We start from the raw sequence: 21,434 nt of genomic DNA, 5'->3' as shown, positions 1-21,434 counted from the left end.
TCATTCTATATTTCGAAATCACTCAAGATATTATATTCTTTTTCACTCATTTCGTTGCCTTTCTTTTTTTTCAATTCAAGGGCTTTCTTCAGTGGAGGCTCTATCTACGAAAGGGATTAAGATATCTGAGGAAATGTTTACGATTAAGTGCTATCAATGATTTTTGTGTATGAGGCTGGAAGTGTGGACGGATGCATCAGTTCACTGAAAAATGGAACAGTTACAGAATGTTAGAAGCTGTGAAAGCTTTGCTCACCTCTGCTTCCTATGTATATATACTGAGGGTATGTGGGAGCTGTGAGAGGCCGGATGTAATTGATGAACCTCATGCATATAGGGATGGAGTTGGTCATGATGATGATGATAACGTGTTACGATGGGAGATTCTACGCTGGTATAGTGAAAAAAAATGAAGGTGTTATTACTAGGTTTAATGAGGTGCTAAGGTACTGAGACACCAAAGCTGGTGTGTTTATCTTTCCAAAGGGTGACTCAAAAGTCTGGACTCAAAGGATGAATTCACTTTTTACATTTAGTTCAAATATCCAAAGCAATCATAGCTATGGATATGCAAGCTCATTTCATACAACCTGAACATTTTGTTGAAACATTTCTGGCCGCAAGTTCAGACTCTTAAGACGCCCTGTGCAATGTTCACTTCCTCTTGTCCATTATGCATGATGTGTTCGGCTTCTAAGGCTTACCAGACGGACCACTTCTGGTGCTGGGCGCGGGAGACGCTGGTGCCTGGTCTGCTCAACACGACGCTGTACAACGGTGAGCATCGGCCTCAGGAGATGTGCGGGACGCTGAACGATCGCATCACCTTCCTCCTTGGCCACGCTGTCCTCAGACAGATACGACGCCGTCCAGGTGAGCTCTCTCTCTCTCTCTCTCTCTCTCTCTCTCTCTCTCTCTCTCTCTCTCTCTCTCTCTCTCTCTCTCTCTCTCTCTCTCTCCTCTATATGGATTTTTCTTCTAGACTTTTTCGTTAGGTTCACTGTATTATTGGAGTTGTGCTGTTGATTTGTCCATCTCCCTCAACATGACGGTGCAACTCTAGCACGACGCCGGTGCGACCTTTTTGTATGATGGCCTGACCTTCTAATCTGACCCTTAAGGGTCAGGTCAAATATTAGGCCATAATACTCAAAGGTCGTACCATCATAGGCAAAGGGTTGTTGCACCGTCGTACTCAAGAGATTGTACAGCCATGCCCAGAGGCCATACCATTGTGCTTAGAATGGTCACTTTCATCGAAACGACCATACTATCTCTCTGAAGGAGAACAAGACCATATATGAAGGTCATATAACATATTCACGACCTATTTTGATCAAGAGAAAATCTAGAACCGAAGACTTAATATTGATTGGTATCAGAATCTTATGCTACTAGATCATTTGAAGCACCACTGTATCCGATGGTCGGTACAGTATTTCTTCTTGTATTGCTTAGCTGTAGTGAGCCCTCTGTTCCGCAGGGAACCCGAAGAAGCACCCAGCCAGCCACAGCAACTCTGAGGAGAAGCGAGACTTCGGGAGAGGCTGGAACGCCTCGGAAGAATCCGAACCCCATTACCGGTACAGGTCTGCAGTCCAGCTCCACGGCTTCCCCTATGATGGCTCGCTGGCAACGTAAGGACTCCCTCTTATGGCAATTATACAGAGTCGTTCTAAAGACTCGTATATGGAAGTTTGTTAATTTACGAGGAAACTCCTTTCTCCTTCCCTCGTGTATTCCTCTCAGTAAGATGTTTATTCATTTTCTATTCTAAGTTCTAATTTACTGTCATGACTTTCTGCTGTGAAGGAATGCCGCCACCAGTCTATCCTACCCAGTATATCCGACACCCACAGTCCGAAGATATGCTGGAAGCAAATGCACCAATTGTATGTTACATAATTGCTATAATCATTATAATAGTATTTTTTCAACGAGGTTTGATGATAAGTATAATGATAATGATAACTTTTAACGAGGTTTGATAGTTAGTTTGATATAATAATATTTTTCACGAAGTTTGATAAGTAACATGATTATAATAATAATGATTTTTTAACCACGTTTGTATGTCTCCTTGGATAAGGTTCATCCTTTAAATCCAGACTGCGTGAGATCGGTGACCTATTGTCTTGAGCCATTTTGTGTAATCGTCTCTGACATCCCACAGGTACGGTGGTGGAGGTTACTTGATGGAGCTGAAGGGACATGAGGCTAAGGTCATGAGGATTCTGGACTCCCTCGAGGCTCAAAATTGGGTCGACAATCATACGAAAGCTCTCTTTGTGGAGTTTGCTGTCTTCAACCCACAGGTCGGCTGCTCTTCTCAAAGACTCGTTCACACTTGTATTTGTACTACGTGTATGCTGACTTTAAAGGAATATGAATGAACCACAATATATATATGTATATATATATATATATATATATATATATATATATATATATATATATATATATATATATATATATATATATATTTTCTTTCTTTTAAACTATTCGCCATTTCCCGCGTTAGCGAGGTAGCATTAAGAACAGAGGACTGGGCCTTTGAGGGAATACCCTCACCTGGCCCAATTCTCTGTTCCTTCTTTTGGAAAATTAAAAAAAAACGAGAGGGGAGGATTTCCAGCCCCCCGCTCCCTTCCCTTTTAGTCGCCTTCTACGACACGCAGGGAATACGTGGGAAGTATTCTTTCTCTCCTATCTCCAGGGATAATATATATATATATATATATGTATATATATCCAGCAAGTATGAATATGTACATGTGTATAAATGTATATGACTGTGTATGTCTATGTATGTATACGTTGAAATGTATAGGTATATATATATACATATATATATATATATATATATATATATATATATATATATATATATATATATATATATATATATATATATATATATGTGCGTGTGTGGGCGTTTATGTATATACATGTGTATGTGGGTGGGTTGGGCCATTCTTTCGTCTGTTTCCTTGCGCTACCTCGCTAACACGGGAGACAGCGACAAAGTATAAGAATAAATGAATAGATAGATAAATAAGTAATATATTCATTTATTTATTTATCACACTTTGTCGCTGTCTCCCGCGTCAGCGAGGTAGCTCAAGGAAACAGACGAAAGAATGGTCCAACCCACCTACATACACATGTATATACACACGTCTACACACGTACATATACTTACCTATACATCTCAACGTATACATATATATGTACACACAGACATATACATATATACACATGTACATAATTCCTACTGTCTGCCCTTATTCATTCCCGTCACAACCCCGCCACACATGAAATGAAAACCCCCTCCCCCCGCATATGCGCGAGGTAGCGCTAGGAAAAGACAATAAAGGCCACATTCGTTCACAGTCTCTAGCTGTCATGTATAATGCACCGAAACCACAGCTCTCTTTCCACATCCAGGCCCTAAAAAACTTTCCATGGTTTACCCAAGACGCTTCACATGCCCTGGTTCAATCCATTGACAACAAGTCGACCCCGGTATACCACATCGTTCCAATTCACTTCATTCCTTGCACGCCTTTCACCCTCTTGCACGTTCAGGCCCCGATCGCTTAAAGCGTTTTTAACTTCATCCTTCCACCTCCAATCTGGTCTCCCACCTCTCGTTCCCTCCACCTCTGACACATATACCCTCTTTGTCAATCTTTCCTCACTCATTCTCTCCAGGTGACCAAACCATTTCAAAACACCCTCTTCTGCTCTCTCAACCAAATTCTTTTTATTATCACACATCTCTCTTACCCTTTCATTACTTACTCGATCAAACCACCTCACACCACATATTGTCCTCAAACATTTCATTTCCAACACATCCTCCGCACAACTCTATCTATAGCCCACGCCTCGCAACCATATAACATTGTTAGAACCGCTATTCCTTCAACCATACCCTCTTTTGCTTTCCGAGATAACGTTCTCGCCTTCCACACATTTTTCAATGCTCCCTCGGGATAGGGGAGAAAGAATACTTCCCACGCATTCCCTGAGTGTCGTAGAAAGCGATTAAAAGGGGAGGGGGGATGGAAATCCTCCCCTCTCGTTCTTGATTTTCCAAAAGAAGGAACAGAGAAGGGGGCCAAGTGAGGATACTCACTCAAAGGCTCAGTCCTCTGTTCTCAACGCTACCTCGCTAACGTGGGAAATGGCGAATAGTATGAAAGATATATATATATATATATATATAATTTTTTTTCCTTTTTTTTGTCGCTGTTTCCCGCGTTTGCGAGGTAGCGCAAGGAAACAGACGAAAGAAATGGCCCAACACACCCCCATACACATGTATATACGTACGTCCACACACGCAAATATACATACCTACACAGCTTTCCATGGTTTACCCCAGACGCTTCACATGCCCTGATTCAATCCACTGACAGCACGTCAACCCCGGTATACCTAATCGATCCAATTCACTCTATTCCTTCCCCTCCTTTCACCCTCATGCATGTTCAGGCCCCGATCACACAAAATCTTTTTCACTCCATCTTTCCACCTCCAATTTGGTCTCCCACTTCTCCTCGTTCCCTCCACCTCCGACACATATATCCTCTTGGTCAATCTTTCCTCACTCATTCTCTCCATGTGCCCAAACCATTTCAAAACACCCTCCTCTGCTCTCTCAACCACGCTCTTTTTATTTCCACACATCTCTCTTACCCTTACGTTACTTACTCGATCAAACCACCTCACACCACACATTGTCCTCAAACATCTCATTTCCAGCATATCCATCCTCTTGCGCACAACTCTATCCATAGCCCACGCCTCGCAACCATACAACATTGTTGGAACCACTATTCCTTCAAACATACCCATTTTTGCTTTCCGAGATAATGTTCTCGACTTCCACACATTCTTCAAGGCTCCCAGGATTTTCGCCCCCTCCCCCACCCTATGATCCACTTCCGCTTCCATGGTTCCATCCGCTGCCAGATCCACTCCCAGATATCTAAAACACTTTACTTCATCCAGTTTTTCTCCATTTAAACTTACCTCCCAATTTACTTGACCCTCAACCCTACTGTACCTAATTACCTTGCTCTTATTCACATTTACTCTTAACTTTCTTCTTTCACACACTTTACCAAACTCAGTTACCAGCTTCTGCAGTTTCTCACATGAATCAGCCACCAGCGTTGTATCATCAGCGAACAACAACTGACTCACTTCCCAAGCTCTCTCATCCCCAACAGACTTCATACTTGCCCCTCTTTCCAAATCTCTTGCATTCACCTCCCTAACAACCCCATTCATAAACAAATTAAACAACCATGGAGACATCACACACCCCTGCCGCAAACCTACATTCATATATATATATATATATATATATATATATATATATATATATATATATATATATATATATATATATATATATATATATATATATCCTCACCAACCGATCAACAACAGAGTCACCACCATTTTTAATAAATTCCACTGCAATACCATCCAAGCCCGCCGCCTTGCCGGCTTTCATTTTCCGCAAAGCTTTCACTACCTCTTCTCTGTTCACTAAATCATTCTCCCTGACCCTCTCACTTCGCACACCACCTCGACCAAAACACCTATATCTGCCACTCTATCATTAAACACATTCATTTGCACTATTTCCCTGCAAAAATCGACCAAATACCTCTCTCATCTCTTTCCCAAATAATCTTACTTCTTTATCCCACCACTCACTACCCTTTCTAATTTGCCCAACTCCCACCTTTCTCATGCCACAAGCATCTTTTGTGGAAGCCATCACTGCTTCCCTAAATACCTCCCATTTCTCCCCCACTCCCTTTACGTCCTTTGCTCTCACCTTTTTCCATTCTGCACTCAGTCTCTCCTGGTACTTCGTCAACCAAGTCTCATTCCCAAGTTCACTTACTCTCACTACTCTCTTCATCCTAAAATTCTCTCTTCTTTTCTGAAAACCTCTACAAATCTTCTCCTTCGCCTCCGCAAGATAATGATCAGACATCCCTCCAGTTGCACCTCTCAGCACATTAACAACGAAAAGTCTCTCTTTCACGCGCCTATCAATTAACACGTACTTCAATAACGCTCTCTGGCCATCTCTCCTTCTTACATACGTATACTTATGTATATGTCTCTTTATAAACCAGGTATTCCCAATCACTAGTCCTATTTCAGCACACATATCTACAAGCTTCTAACCATTTCCATTTACAACACAAAACACCCCATGTACACCAAATATTCCCTCAACTGCCACATTACCCACTTTTACATTCAAATCACCCATCACTATACCTGGTCTCGTTCATCAAAACTGCTAACACACTCGCTCAGCTGCTCCCAAAACACTTGTCTCTCATGATCTTTCTTCTCATGCAAAGGTACATAGGCACCAATAATCACCATATCAATCTAGAGTTTACATTCTTACACACTATCACATACTACCACCATTCCTGATTCAGGAGTAGTACTACTCCTTCCCTTGCACTTGTGCTGTCACCAACCCCTGACTTTACTCCCAAAACATTCCCAAACGACTATTCCCCTTTACCCTTGAGCTTCGTTTTATTCAGAGCCATAGCATCCAGGTCCCTTTCCTCAAACATACTACCTATCTCTCCTTTTTTCTTATCTCGGTTACATCCACACACATTTAGACACCCCAATCTGGGCCTTCGAGGAGGATGAGCACTCTCTACGTGACTCCTTCTTCTGTTTCCCCTTTTACAGTTAAAATACAAGGAGGGAAAGGTTTCATAGCCCTCCGCTTCCGACCCCTTTATTGAAATGCCTGAGGATTGGCGGAATGCATGCATACTGTCATTGTACAAAGGCAAAGGCTATAAAGGTGAGTGTTCAAATTACAGAGGTAAAAGTTTGTCGAGTATTCCTGGGAAAATATATGAGAGGGTATTGCTTGAGAAGGTTAAGGCTTGTACAGAGCATCGGATTGGGGAAAAGCAGTGTGGTTTCAGAAGTGGTAGAGGATGTGTGGATCAGGTGATTGCTTTGAAGAATGTATGTGAGAAATACTTGGAAAAACAAATGGATTTGTATGTAGCATTTATGGATCTGGAGGAGACATATGATAGAGTTGACAGAGATGCCCTGTGGAAGGTATTAAGAGTATATGGTGTGGGAGGCAAGTTGCTAAAAGCAGTAAAAAGTTTTTTCGAGGATGTAAGGTATGTGTACGAGTATGAACAGAATAAAGTGATTGATTCTCGGTGAATGTCGGTTTGCGGCAGGGATGCGTGATGTCTCCATAGTTGTTTGATTTGTTTATGGATGGGGATGTTAGGAATGTGAAAGATGAAAGCTGAAAGTAAATGCGAATAAGAGCAAGGTTATTAGGTACAGTATGTTTGAGGGACAAGTCAATTGGGACGTAAGTTTGAATGGAGAAAAACTGGAGGAAGTGAAGTGTTTTAGATATCTGAGAGTGGATTTGGCAGGGGATGGAGCCATGGAAGCAGAGATGAGTCACAGGGTGGGGGAGTGGGAGAAAGTTCTGGAACATTGAAGAATGTGTGGAAGGCGAGAACATTATCGCGGAAAGCAAAAATGGGTATGTTTGAAGGAATAGTGTTCCCGACAATGTCATATGGATGCAAGGTGTGGGCTATAGATAGGGTTGAGCAAAGGAGGATGGATGTGTTGGAAATGAGATGATTGAGGACAATATGTGGTGTGAGGTGGTTTGATCGAGTAAGTAATGAAAGGGTAAAAGAGATGTGTAGTAATAAAAAGAGTGTGGATGACGGTGTATTGAAATGGTTTGGTCACATGAAGAGAATTTGTGAGGAAAGATTGACAAAGAGGATATAAGTGTCAGAAGTGGAGACAACGAGAAGTGGGAGACCAAAATGGAGGTGGAAGGATAGAATGAAAAAGATTTTGAGTGATCGGGGCCTCAACATGCAGGAGGGTGAAAGACATGCAAGGAATAGAGTGAATTGGAACGATGTGGTATAACGGGGCCGACGTACTGTCAGTGGATTGAACCAGGGCATGTGAAGCGTCTGGGGTAAACCATGGAAAGTTTTGTGGGGCCTGGATATGGAAAGGGAGCTGTGGTTTCGATTCATTATATATGACAGCTACAGACTGAGTGTGAACGAATGTGGCCTATGTTGTCTTTTCCTAGGGCAAACTCGCGCGCGTGTGGGGGGAAGGGGGATGTCATTTCATGTGTAGCGGGGTGGCGACGGAAATGAATAAAGACAGCATGTATGAATTATGTACATATATATATATATATATATATATATATATATATATATATATATATATATATATATATATATATATATTTTTTTTTTTTTTTTGCTTTGTCGCTGTCTCCCGCGTTTGCGAGGTAGCGCAAGGAAACAGACGAAAGAGATGGCCCAACCCACCCCCATACACATGTACATACATAGGTCCACACACGCAAATATACATACTTACACAGCTTTCCATGGTTTACCCCAGACGCTTCATATGCCCTGTATCAATCCACTGACAGCACGTCAACCCCGGTATACCACATCGATCCAATTCACTCTATTCCTTGCCCTCCTTTCACCCTCATGCATGTTCAGGCCTCGATCAAACAAAGTCTTTTTCACTCCATCTTTCCACCTCCAATTTGGTCTCCCTCTTCTCCTCGTTCCCTCCACCTCCGACACATATATCCTCTTGGTCAATCTTTCCTCACTCATTCTCTCCATGTGCCCAAACCATTTCAAAACACCCTCTTCTGCTCTCTCAACCACACTCTTTTTATTTCCACACATCTCTCTTACCCTTACGTTACTTACTCGGTCAAACCACCTCACACCACACATTGTCCTCAAACATCTCATTTCCAGCACATCCATCCTCCTGCGCACAACTCTATCCATAGTCCACGCCTCGCAACCATACAACATTGTTGGACCCACTATTCCTTCAAACATACCCATATTTGCTTTCCGAGATAATGTTCTCGACTTTCACACATTCTTCAAGGCTCCCAGAATTTTCGCCCCCTCCCCCACCCTATGATCCACTTCCGCTTCCATGGTTCCATCTGCTGCCAGATCCACTCCCAGATATCTAAAACACTTCACTTCCTCCAGTTTTTCTCCATTCAAACTCACCTCCCAAATGACTTCACCCTCAACACTACTGTACCTAATAACCTTGCTCTTATTCACATTTACTCTTAACTTTCTTCTTTCACACACTTTACCAAACTCAGTCACCAGCTTCTGCAGTTTCTCACATGAATCAGCCACCAGCGCTGTATCATCAGCGAACAACAACTGACTCACTTCCCAAGCTCTCTCATCCCCAACAGACTTCATACTTGCCCCTCTTTCCAAAACTCTTGCATTCACCTCCCTAACAACCCCATCCATAAACAAATTAAACAACCATGGAGACATCACACACCCCTGCCGCAAACCTACATTCACTGAGAACCAATCACTTTCCTCTCTTCCTACACGTACACATGCCTTACATCCTCGATAAAAACTTTTCACTGCTTCTAACAACTTGCCTCCCACACCATATATTCTTAATACCTTCCACAGAGCATCTCTATCAACTCTATCATATGCCTTCTCCAGATCCATTAATGCTACATAGAAATCCATTTGCTTTTCTAAGTATTTCTCACATACATTCTTCAAAGCAAACACCTGATCCACACATCCTATACCACTTCTGAAACCACACTGCTCTTCCCCAATCTGATGCTCTGTACATGCCTTCACCCTCTCAATCAATACCCTCCCATATAATTTGCCAGGAATACTCAACAAACTTATACCTCTGTAATTTGAGCACTCACTCTTATCCCCTTTGCCTTTGTACAATGGCACTATGCACGCATTCCGCCAATCCTCAGGCACCTCACCATGAGTCATACATACATTAAATAACCTTACCAACCAGTCAACAATACAGTCACCCCCTTTTTTAATAAATTCCACTGCAATACCATCCAAACCTGCTGCCTTGCCGGCTTTCATCTTCCGCAAAGCTTCTACTACCTCTTCTCTGTTTACCAAATCATTTTCCCTAACCCTCGCACTTTGCACACCACCTCGACCAAAACACCCTATATCTGCCACTCTATCATCAAACACATTCAACAAACCTTCAAAATACTCACTCCATCTCCTTCTCACATCACCACTACTTGTTATCACCTCCCCATTTGCGCCCTTCACTGAAGTTCCCATTTGCTCCCTTGTCTTACGCAATTTATTTACCTCCTTCCAGAACATCTTTTTATTCTCCCTAAAATTTAATGATACTCTCTCACCCCAACTCTCATTTGCCCTTTTTTCACCTCTTGCACCTTTCTCTTGACCTCCTGTCTCTTTCTTTTATACGTCTCCCACTCAATTGCATTTTTTCCCTGCAAAAATCGTCCAAAAGCCTCTCTCTTCTCTTTCACTAATACTCTTACTTCTTCATCCCACCACTCACTACCCTTTCTAATCAACCCACCTCCCACTCTTCTCATGCCACAAGCATCTTTTGCGCAATCCATCACTGATTCCCTAAATACATCCCATTCCTCCCCCACTCCCCTTACTTCCATTGTTCACACCTTTTTCCATTCTGTACTCAGTCTCTCCTGGTACTTCCTCACACAAGTCTCCTTCCCAAGCTCACTTACTCTCACCACCCTCTTCACCCCAACATTCACTCTTCTTTTCTGAAAAGATAATGATCAGACATCCCTCCAGTTGCACCTCTCAGCACATTAACATCCAAAAGTCTCTCTTTCGCGCGCCTGTCAATTAACACGTAATCCAATAACGCTCTCTGGCCATCTCTCCTACTTACATAAGTATACTTATGTATATCTCGCTTTTTAAACCAGGTATTCCCAATCATCAGTCCTTTTTCAGCACAAAAATCTACAAGCTCTTCACCATTTCCATTTACAACACTGAACACCCCATGTATACCAATTATTCCCTCAACTGCCACATTACTCACCTTTGCATTCAAATCACCCAACACTATAACCCGGTCTCGTGCATCAAAACCACTAACACACTCATTCAGCTGCTCCCAAAACACTTGCCTCTCATGATCTTTCTTCTCATGCCCAGGTGCATATGCACCAATAATATATATATATATATATATATATATATATATATATATATATATATATATATATATATATATATATATATATATATGTCTTCCCTGGGGATAGGTGAGAAAGAATACTTCCCACGTATTCCCTGCGTGTCGTAGAAGGCGACTAAAAGGGAAGGGAGCGGGGGGCTGGAAATCCTCCCCTCTCGTTTTTTTTTTTTTTTTTTAATTTTCCAAGAGAAGGAACAGAGAAGGGGGCCAGGTGAGGGTATTCCCTCAAAGGCCCAGTCCTCTGTTCTTAACGCTACCTCGCTATCGCGGGAAATGGCGAATAGTATGAAAAAAAAAAATATATATATATATATATATATATATATATATATATATATATATATATATATATACACACAGACAGACATATACACATATACACATGTACATAATTCATACTGTCTGCCATTATTCATGCCCGTCGCCACCCCGTCACACATGAAATAACAGCCCCCTCCCCCCGCATGTGCGCGAGGTAGCGCTAGGAAAAGACAACAAAGGCCACATTCGTTCACACTCAGTCTCTAGCTGTCATGTATAATACACCGAAACCACAGCTCCCTTTCCACATCCAGGCCCCACAAAACTTTCCATGGTTTACCCCAGACGCTTCACATGCCCTGGTTCAATCCATTGACAGCACGTCGACCCCGGTATACCACATCATTCCAATTCACTCTATTCCTTGCACGCCTCTCATCCTCCTGCATGCTCAGACCTCGATCACTGAAAATCTTTTCACTCCATCTTCCATTTCCAATTTGGTCTCCCACTTCTCCTCGTTCCCTCCACCTCTGACATATGTATCCTCTTTTTCAATCTTTCCTCACTCATTCTCTCCATGCGACCAAACCATTTCAAAACACCCTCTTCTGATCTCTCAACCACAACCTTTTTATTACCACACATCTCTTTTACCCTTTCATTACTTACTCGATCAAACCACCTCACACCATACACTGTCCTAAAACATCTCATTTCCAGCACATCTACCCTCGTCCGCACAACTCTATCTATAGCCCACGCCTAGCAACCATATAACATTATTGGAACCACTATTCCTTCAAACATACCCATTTTTTCTTTCCAAGATAACGTTCTCGACTTCCACACATTCTTTAACGCTCCAAGAACTTTCGCCCCCTCCCCCTCCCTATGATTCACTTCCGCTTCCATGGTTCCATCCGCTGCCAGATCCACTAACTGATATCTAAAACACTTACTTCCCCCAGTTTTTCTCCATTGAAACCTACCTCCCAATTGACTTGTCCCTCAACCCAACTGTATCTAATAACCTTGCTCTTATTCACATTTACTCTCAGCTTTCTTCTTTCACACACTTCACCAAACTCAGTCATCAGCTTCTGCAGTTTCTCACCCGAATCAGCCACCAGCACAGTGTCATCAGCGAACAACTGAGTCACTTCCCAAGCTCTCTCATCCACAACAGACTGCGTACTTGCCCCTCTTTCCAAAACGTTGAAATGTATAGGTATGTATATGTGCGTGTGTGGACGGTGTATGTATATACATGTGTATGTGGGTGGGTTAGGCCATTCTCTCGTCTGTTTCCTTGCATTACCTCGCTAACGCAGGAGACAACGAAAAAGTATAACACATACAATATATATATATATATATATATATATATATATATATATATATATATATATATATATATATATATATATATATATATATATATATAATAGCTAAAACGAGTATTGTAATATTCTGATTCATGCTCAGTAATATAATTCAGTAATGTTTTATCGCATTCATCAATTAGATTTAGTATCACGAAAGCACAGAATGTATAACCTGTTATATCTTTTCGTTCCCTCAACAGGTGAATCTGTTCGCTGTTACGATGTTCTTATTCGAGTTCATTCCCGGCGGAGGGATTCTGCCTAAGTTCGAGTTCGAAGGTCTGAAACTCCTTCGGTACCACACGCCCGGAGGGGCGTACGTCCTGGCCTCGGAGATCGCTTACCTCCTCTTCACCTTCTTCTACACGAGGCGAGAGTACAAGTCCATCAGGAAGCTTGGTTGCTCATACTTCAAGTCGATCTGGAATCTAATGGAGCTCTGGGTTATCGCGTTATCGTATACAGCTACTGTTTTCTACTTATTAAAAACATCTCTGACGTACTACACTCTAGATAAATTCACGGCAACTAAAGGTAAAAAGTACATACGCATGCAGCCACTAGCCTTCCTGGACGAGGTGGTGGGCTACGTTGTTGCCTTCCAAGTGTTCATCGGTACGCTCAAGTTACTCAAGCTACTGCGATTCAACAAACGTATTGGCATGCTCTCAGCCACTCTCAAGCATGCTGCTGGCGACATCTTCGGCTTTGGTCTCCTCTTCATCGTCACGCTCGTCAGCTTCGTTACCGTCTTCTACTTAAACACTCTAACCTCCGTCAAGGAGTTCTCCACATTCGTCAAGGCTGCTGAGTCTAGCTTCTTCCTCATCAACAAAAAGTTTGAAGATATCCGATCGGGGGCGCCAGTCCTTGGCCCTATCTTTTACTTTATCTTTGCTTTCATCATGTATTGGGTGGTGTTCCAGCTCCTTATCGCCATCATCTGCCACTCCTTCGCCAAGGTGAGCCAAGATATATCCCGCCAGCCCAACGATTATGAGGTAGTGGAGTACATGATGTCCAGAATGTCCGCGTATTTGTCGTCGCTGCGGCCCAACAGCGTCCAGTCCGTCAACATCCCGCCACCGAGGCCACCCGAAGTTGACTCACAGCTTCGACAAATCAACATGTCGCTCGATCGAGCTCTGGCTGCCTTGGACCGCACGCTCCCGGTGAAGAAAGGAAAGGGAATGTGATTCTGGATGACAGAGAAGACATAAGTATTGTACTGAATCAGGAGAGGAGTAAAATCGCCGTGAAATTGACTATATAATGTAACTCATTCGAGGTAAGCAATGTCGATACGATGCAGAGAAACGGTAGAAGTGGTAGACTTGTAGGAATTGGATACACTCTCCTCTAACACCAGACACTGTATTCTGGCGTCATGCAGCGCCATTTGAGGTTATTTTCGCCATGCACGAAGGACTGAGCCTAATCTTAGACGATGAAGTGAGAAGATGAACCACTGGCACTTGGGTTTAGAAATACGAGAATGCATTGCTTCACTGCATCGTATCTCTTAAAGTTTTATAAATATATGAAATATTTTAGTCCTATTTAGGAATATTTATCTAATATCATATCAGTAGCAACCCATGAGAAAAAGACAAAAACATAGTAGTACCTTCACTCGGATTTCTTTCCTGAAGAATCTTTTAAGTGTTCAATACAAAGATACTTCAAGAGGGCATGGCTAGAGTCTACAAAAATTATGAATATAGAATATCTTTCTCATTATCTTAAACGAACTTTTTATATTACCATAATCTCTCTCTCTCTCTCTCTCTCTCTCTCTCTCTCTCTCTCTCTCTCTCTCTCTCTCTCTCTCTCTCTCTCTTTATCTCTCATTCTCCTCTCTTTCTCTTATCGCCTCTCTCACTTTCTCCTTGTTCTTCTCCCTCTGCATTCATCTCCGGCCTTCAGATACAGTACCTGACATATGATCAGTGCCTCACAGAACGTCCATAAGGTCGTTCTTCACTATACAGTACAACGTGACTCTCCGTCACGTCTTGTACGTAATGTACAGAATGCATCAATGCTTACAGATAAAATGTGATGAACATTTTTTTTCATTTTCATTCACCTTATTCCTTATATCTTTTTATGTTAGCTGAGACAGCATGGGTAGCTGTGGCTCTAATCAGAGCCATTCCATTAACCATAAATATATATATATATATATATATATATATATATATATATATATATATATATATATGGGGAGGTGATAACAAGTAGTGGTGATGTGAGAAGGAGATGGAGTGAGTATTTTGAAGGTTTGTTGAATGTGTTTGATGATAGAGTGGCAGATATAGGGTGTTTTGGTCGAGGTGGTGTGCAAGGTGAGAGGGTTAGGGAAAATGATTTGGTAAACAGAGAAGAGGTAGTGAAAGCTTTGCGGAAGATGAAAGCCGGCAAGGCAGCAGGTTTGGATGGTATTGCAGTGGAATTTATTAAAAAGGGGGTGACTGTATTGTTGACTGGTTGGTAAGGTTATTTAATGTATGTATGACTCATGGTGAGGTGCCTGAGGATTGGCGGAATGCGTGCATAGTGCCATTGTACAAAGGCAAAGGGGATAAGAGTGAGTGCTCAAATTACAGAGGTATAAGTCTGTTGAGTATTCCTGGTAAATTATATGGGAGGGTATTGATTGAGAGGGTGAAGGCATGTACAGAGCATCAGATTGGGGAAGAGCAGTGTGGTTTCAGAAGTGGTAGAGGATGTGTGGATCAGGTGTTTGCTTTGAAGAATGTATGTGAGAAATACTTAGAAAAGCAAATGGATTTGTATGTAGCATTTATGGATCTGGAGAAGGCATATGATAGAGTTGATAGAGATGCTCTGTGGAAGGTATTAAGAATATATGGTGTGGGAGGAAAGTTGTTAGAAGCAGTGAAAAGTTTTTATCGAGGATGTAAGGCATGTGTACGTGTAGGAAGAGAGGAAAGTGATTGGTTCTCAGTGAATGTAGGTTTGCGGCAGTGGTGTGTGATGTCTCCATGGTTGTTTAACTTGTTTATGGATGGGTTGTTAGGGAGGTAAATGCAAGAGTTTTGGAAAGAGGGGCAAGTATGAAGTCTGTTGGGGATGAGAGAGCTTGGGAAGTGAGTCAGTTGTTGTTCGCTGATGATACAGCGCTGGTGGCTGATTCATGTGAGAAACTGCAGAAGCTGGTGACTGAGTTTGGTAAAGTGTGTGGAGAAGAAAGTTAAGAGTAAATGTGAATAAGAGCAAGGTTATTAGGTACAGTAGGGTTGAGGGTCAAGTCATTTGGGAGGTAAGTTTGAATGGAGAAAAATTGGAGGAAGTGAAGTGCTTTAGATATCTGGGAGTGGATCTGGCAGCGGATGGAACCATGGAAGCGGAAGTAGATCATAGGGTGGGGGAGGGGGCGAAAATTCTGGGGGCCTTGAAGAATGTGTGGAAGTCGAGAACATATCTCGGAAAGCAAAAATGGGTATGTTTGAAGGAATAGTGGTTCCAACAATGTTGTATGGTTGCGAGGCGTGGGCTATGGATAGAGTTGTGCGCAGGAGGATGGATGTGCTGGAAATGAGATGTTTGAGGACAATGTGTGGTGTGAGGTGGTTTGATCGAGTGAGTAACGTAAGGGTAAGAGAGATGTGTGGAAATAAAAAGAGCGTGGTTGAGAGAGCAGAAGAGGGTGTTTTGAAGTGGTTTGGGCACATGGAGAGAATGAGTGAGGAAAGATTGACCAAGAGGATATATGTGTCGGAGGTGGAGGGAACGAGGAGAAGAGGGAGACCAAATTGGAGGTGGAAAGATGGAGTGAAAAAGATTTTGCGTGATCGGGGCCTGAACATGCAGGAGGGTGAAAGGAGGGCAAGGAATAGAGTGAATTGGAGCGATGTGGTATACCGGGGTTGACGTGCTGTCAGTGGATTGAATCAAGGCATGTGAAGCGTCTGGGGTAAACCATGGAAAGCTGTGTAGGTATGTATATTTGCGTGTGTGGACGTATGTATATACATGTGTATGGGGGGGGTTGGGACATTTCTTTCGTCTGTTTCCTTGCGCTACCTCGCAAACGCGGGAGACAGCGACAAAGTATAATAAATAAATATATATATATATGTATGTAAATATACATACATATATATATATATATATATATATATATATATATATATATATATATATATATATATATACATATATATATACAAATATAGTGCATATGAACGCGCACCTTCATAGAACATACAAACCTCCAACAGCCAGGATCGAACCTGGGACCCCTGTGCAAGAGGCAGGCATGTTAACCGCTAGGCTATGGGACTGTATAATAGGAAACAACTATTCGAAATACTGAGTACTCGAATACCCTTCGTCTCACAATGGTGAGCAACGGGGTCTATACTTGGTTGTTTCCGAACAGACGCACATAGCGAGCTGATAGCGTTTTACCGAACCTAACTGTACAACGTGGAGGTATATGAATACGAATAAAGTGCATATGAACGCGCACCTTCATAGAACATACAAACCTCCAACAGCCAGGATCGAACCTGGGACCCCTGTGCAAGAGGCAGGCATGCTAACCGCTAGGCTATGGGACTGTATAATAGGAAACCACTATTCGAAATACTGAGTACTCGAATACCCTTCGTCTCACAATGGTGAAACACACGAAAGAAATGGTCCAAACCATCCACATACACATGTATATACATACACGTCCACACACGCAAATATACACACCTATACATCTCAATGTACACATATATATACACACAAACAGACATATACATATATACCCATGCACACAATTCACACTGTCTGCCTTTATTCATTCCCATCGTCACCTCGCCACACATGGAATACCATCACCCTCCCCCCTCATGTGTGCGAGGAAGCGCTAGGAAAAGACAACAAAGTCCCCATGCGTTCACACTCAGTCTCTAGCTGTCATGCAATAATGCCCAAAACCAGAGCTCCCTTTCCACATCCAGGCCCCACACAACTTTCCATGGTTTACTCCAGACACTTGACATGCCCTGATTCAATCCACTGACAGCACGTCAACCCCGGTATACCACATCGATCCAATTCACTCTATTCCTTGCCCGCCTTTCACCCTCCTGCATGTTCAGGCCCCGATCACTCAAAATCTTTTTCACTCCATCTTTCCACCTCCAATTTGGTCTCCCACTTCTCCTCGTTCCCTCCATCTCCGACACATATATCCTCTTGGTCAATCTTTCCTCACTCATTCTCTCAATGAGCCCAAACCATTTCAAAACACCCTCTTCTGCTCTCTCAACCACGCTCTTTTTATTTCCACACATCTCTCTTACCCTTACATTACTTACTCGATCAAACCACCTCACACCACACATTGTCCTCAAACATCTCATTTCCAGCACATCTACCCTCCTGCGCACAACTCTATCCATAGCCCACGCCTCGCAATCGTACAACATTGTTGGAACCACTATTCCTTCAAACATACCCATTTTTGCTTTCCGAGATAATGTTCTAGACTTCCAAACATTCTTCAAGGCTCCCAGGATTTTCGCCCCCTCCCCCAACCTATGATTCACTTCCTCTTCCAAGGTTCCATCCGCTGCCAGATCCACTCCCAGATATCTAAAACACTTTACTTCCTCCAGTTTTTCTCCATTCAAACTTACCTCCCAATTGACTTGACCCTCAACCCTTCTGTACCTAATAACCTTGCTCTTATTCACATTTACTCTTAACTTTCTTCTTTCACACACTTTACCAAACTCAGTCACCAGCTTCTGCAGTTTCTCACATGAATCAGCCACCAGCGCTGTATCATCAGCGAACAACAACTGACTCACTTCCCAAGCTCTTTCATCCCCAACAGACTTCATACTTGCCCCTCTTTCCAAAACTCTTGCATTCACCTCCCTAACAACCCCATCCATAAACAAATTAAACAACCATGGAGACATCACACACCCCTGCCGCAAACCTATATTCACTGAGAACCAATCACACAGACATATACATATATACACATGTACATAATTCATAGTCTGCCTTTATTTATTCCCATCGCCACCTCGCCACCCATGGAATAACAACCCGCTTCCCCCTCATGTGTGCGAAGTTGCGCTAGGAAAAGACAACAAAGTCCACATTCGTTCACACTCAGTCTCTATCTGTCATGTAATAATGCAACTAAACCACAGCTCCCTTTCCACATCCAGGCCCCACAGAAATGTCCATGGTTTACCCCAAACGCTTCACATGCCCTGGTTCAATCCATTGACCACACGTCGACCCCGGTATACCACATCGTTCCAATTCACTCTATTCCTTGCATGCCTTTCACCATCCTGCACGTTCAGCCCCGATCACTCAAAATCTTTTTCACTCCATCTTTCCACCTCCAATTTGGTCTCCCACTTCTCCTCGTTCCCTCCACCTCTGACACATATATCCTCTTGATCAAGCTTTCCTCACTCATTCTCTCCATGAGACCAAACCATTTCAAAACACCCTCTTCTGCTCTCTCAACCACACTCTTTTTATTTCCACACATCTCTCTTACCCTTACATTACTTACTCGATCAAACCACCTCACACCACATATTGTCCTCAAACATCTCATTTCCAGCACATTCACCCTCCTGTGCACAATTCTATCCATCGCCCACGCCTCGCAACCATACAGCATTGGTGGAACCACTATTCCTTTAAACATAGCCATTTTTCCTTTTTCGAGAGAGTGTTCTCGACTTCCAAACATTCTTCAAGGCTCCCAGAGTTTTCGCTACCTCCCCCACCCTATGATTCATTTTCGCCTCCATGGTTCCATCCGCTGCCAGATCCACTCCCAGATATCTAAAACACTTTACTTCCTCCAGTTTTTCTCCATTCAAACTTACCTCCCAATTGACTTGACCCTCAACCCTACTGTACCTAATAACCTTGTTCTTATTCACATTTACTCTTAACTTTCTTCTTTCACACAATTTACCAAACTCAGTCACCAGTTTCTGCAGTTTCGCACACGATTCAGCCACCAGCGCTGCATCATTAGTGAACAACAACTGACTCACTTCCCAAGCTCTCTCATCCACAACAGACTGCATACTTGCCCCTCATTCCAAAACTCTGGCATTCACCTCCCTAACAACCCCATCCATAAACAAATCAAATAACCATGGAGACATCACACACCCCTGCCGCAAACCTACATTCACTGAGAACCAATCACTTTCCTCTCTTCCTACACGTACACATGCCTTACATTCTCGATAAAAACTTTTCACTGATTCTAACAACTTGCCTCCCACACCATATATTCTTAATACCTTCCACAGAGCATCCCTATCAACTCTTATCATATGCCTTCTCCAGATCCATAAAGCTACATACAAATCCATTTGCTTTTCTAAGTATTTCTCACATATATTCTTCAAAGCAAACACCTGATCCACACATCCTTTACCACTTCAGAAACCACACTGCTTCTCCCAATCTGATGCTCTGCACATGCCTTCACACTCTCAATCAAAACCCTCCCATATGATTTACCAGGAATACTCAACAAACTTATACCTCTGTAATTTGAGCATTCACTCTTTTCTCCTTTGCCTTTGTACAATGGCACTATGTAAGCATTCCGCCAATCCTCAGGCACCTCACCATGAATCGTACATACATTAAATAACCTTACCAACCAGTCAAAAATGCAGTCACCCCCTTTTTTAATAAATTCCACTGCAATACCATCCAAACCCGCTGCCTTGCCGGATTTCATCTTCCATAAAAGCTTTTACTACCTCTTCTCTTTTTACCAAATCATTTTCCCTAACACTCTCACTTTGCCTACCACCGCGACCAAAATACCCTATATCTGCCACTCTATCATCAAACACATTCAACAAACCTTCAAAATACTACCTCCATCTCCTTCTCATATCTTACTACTTGTTATCACCTCCCCATTAGCCCCCTTCACTGAAGTTCCCATTGGCTCCCTTGTCTTACGCACTTTATTTACCTCCTTCCATTCTCCCTAAAATTTAATGATACTTTCTCACCCCAACTCTCATTTACCATCTTTTTCACCACTTGCAACTTTCTCTTGACCTCCTGCCTCTTTCTTTTATACATCTCCCAGTCATTTGCATTTTTTCCCTGCAAAAATCGTCCAAATGCCTCTCTCTTCTCTTTCACTAATGATCTTACTTCTTCATCCCACCACTCACTACCCTTTCTAATCAACCCACCTCCCACGCTTCTCATACCACAAGCATCTTTTGCACAAGCCATCACTGCTTCCCTGAATACATCCCATTCCCAGTCTCTCCTGGTACTTCCTCACACAAGTCTCCTTCCCAAGCCCACTTACTCTCACCACTCTTTTCACCCCAACATTCTTCTTTTCTGAAAACCCCTACAAATCTTCACCTTCGTCTCCACAAGATAATGATCAGACATCCCTCCAGTTGCACCTTTCAGCACATTAACATCCAAAAGTCTCTCTTTCGCGCGCCTATCAATTAACACGGAATCCAATAACGCTCTCTGGCAATCTCCCCTACTTACATACGTATACTTATGTACATCTCGCTTTTTAAACCAGGCATTCCCAATCATCAGTCCTTT

The 21,434-nt window shown here is 42.6% G+C and overlaps 1 protein-coding gene across 1 annotated transcript in view; it reads left to right on the top strand.

Moving 5' to 3' along the window:
- LOC139749898 (uncharacterized) overlaps positions 1-14,865 on the top strand; it is a 321,502-nt gene extending 306,637 nt beyond the window's left edge. Inside the window, exons 51-54 of the mRNA XM_071664295.1 lie at positions 699-873; positions 1,484-1,637; positions 2,174-2,315; positions 13,016-14,865. Of these exons, the coding sequence (XP_071520396.1) occupies positions 699-873; positions 1,484-1,637; positions 2,174-2,315; positions 13,016-14,011 (1,467 nt within the window). The 3' untranslated portion in view covers positions 14,012-14,865. The remainder of the gene's footprint in view (positions 1-698; positions 874-1,483; positions 1,638-2,173; positions 2,316-13,015) is intronic.
- Positions 14,866-21,434: the final 6,569 nt, after the last annotated feature.

This window comes from Panulirus ornatus, chromosome 8 (assembly GCF_036320965.1).
Source record: "Panulirus ornatus isolate Po-2019 chromosome 8, ASM3632096v1, whole genome shotgun sequence".
Classification (NCBI taxonomy): domain Eukaryota; kingdom Metazoa; phylum Arthropoda; class Malacostraca; order Decapoda; family Palinuridae; genus Panulirus; species Panulirus ornatus.
Note: the sequence above shows the minus strand (reverse complement) of the source record. Positions and strands in the feature narration are given on the sequence as shown.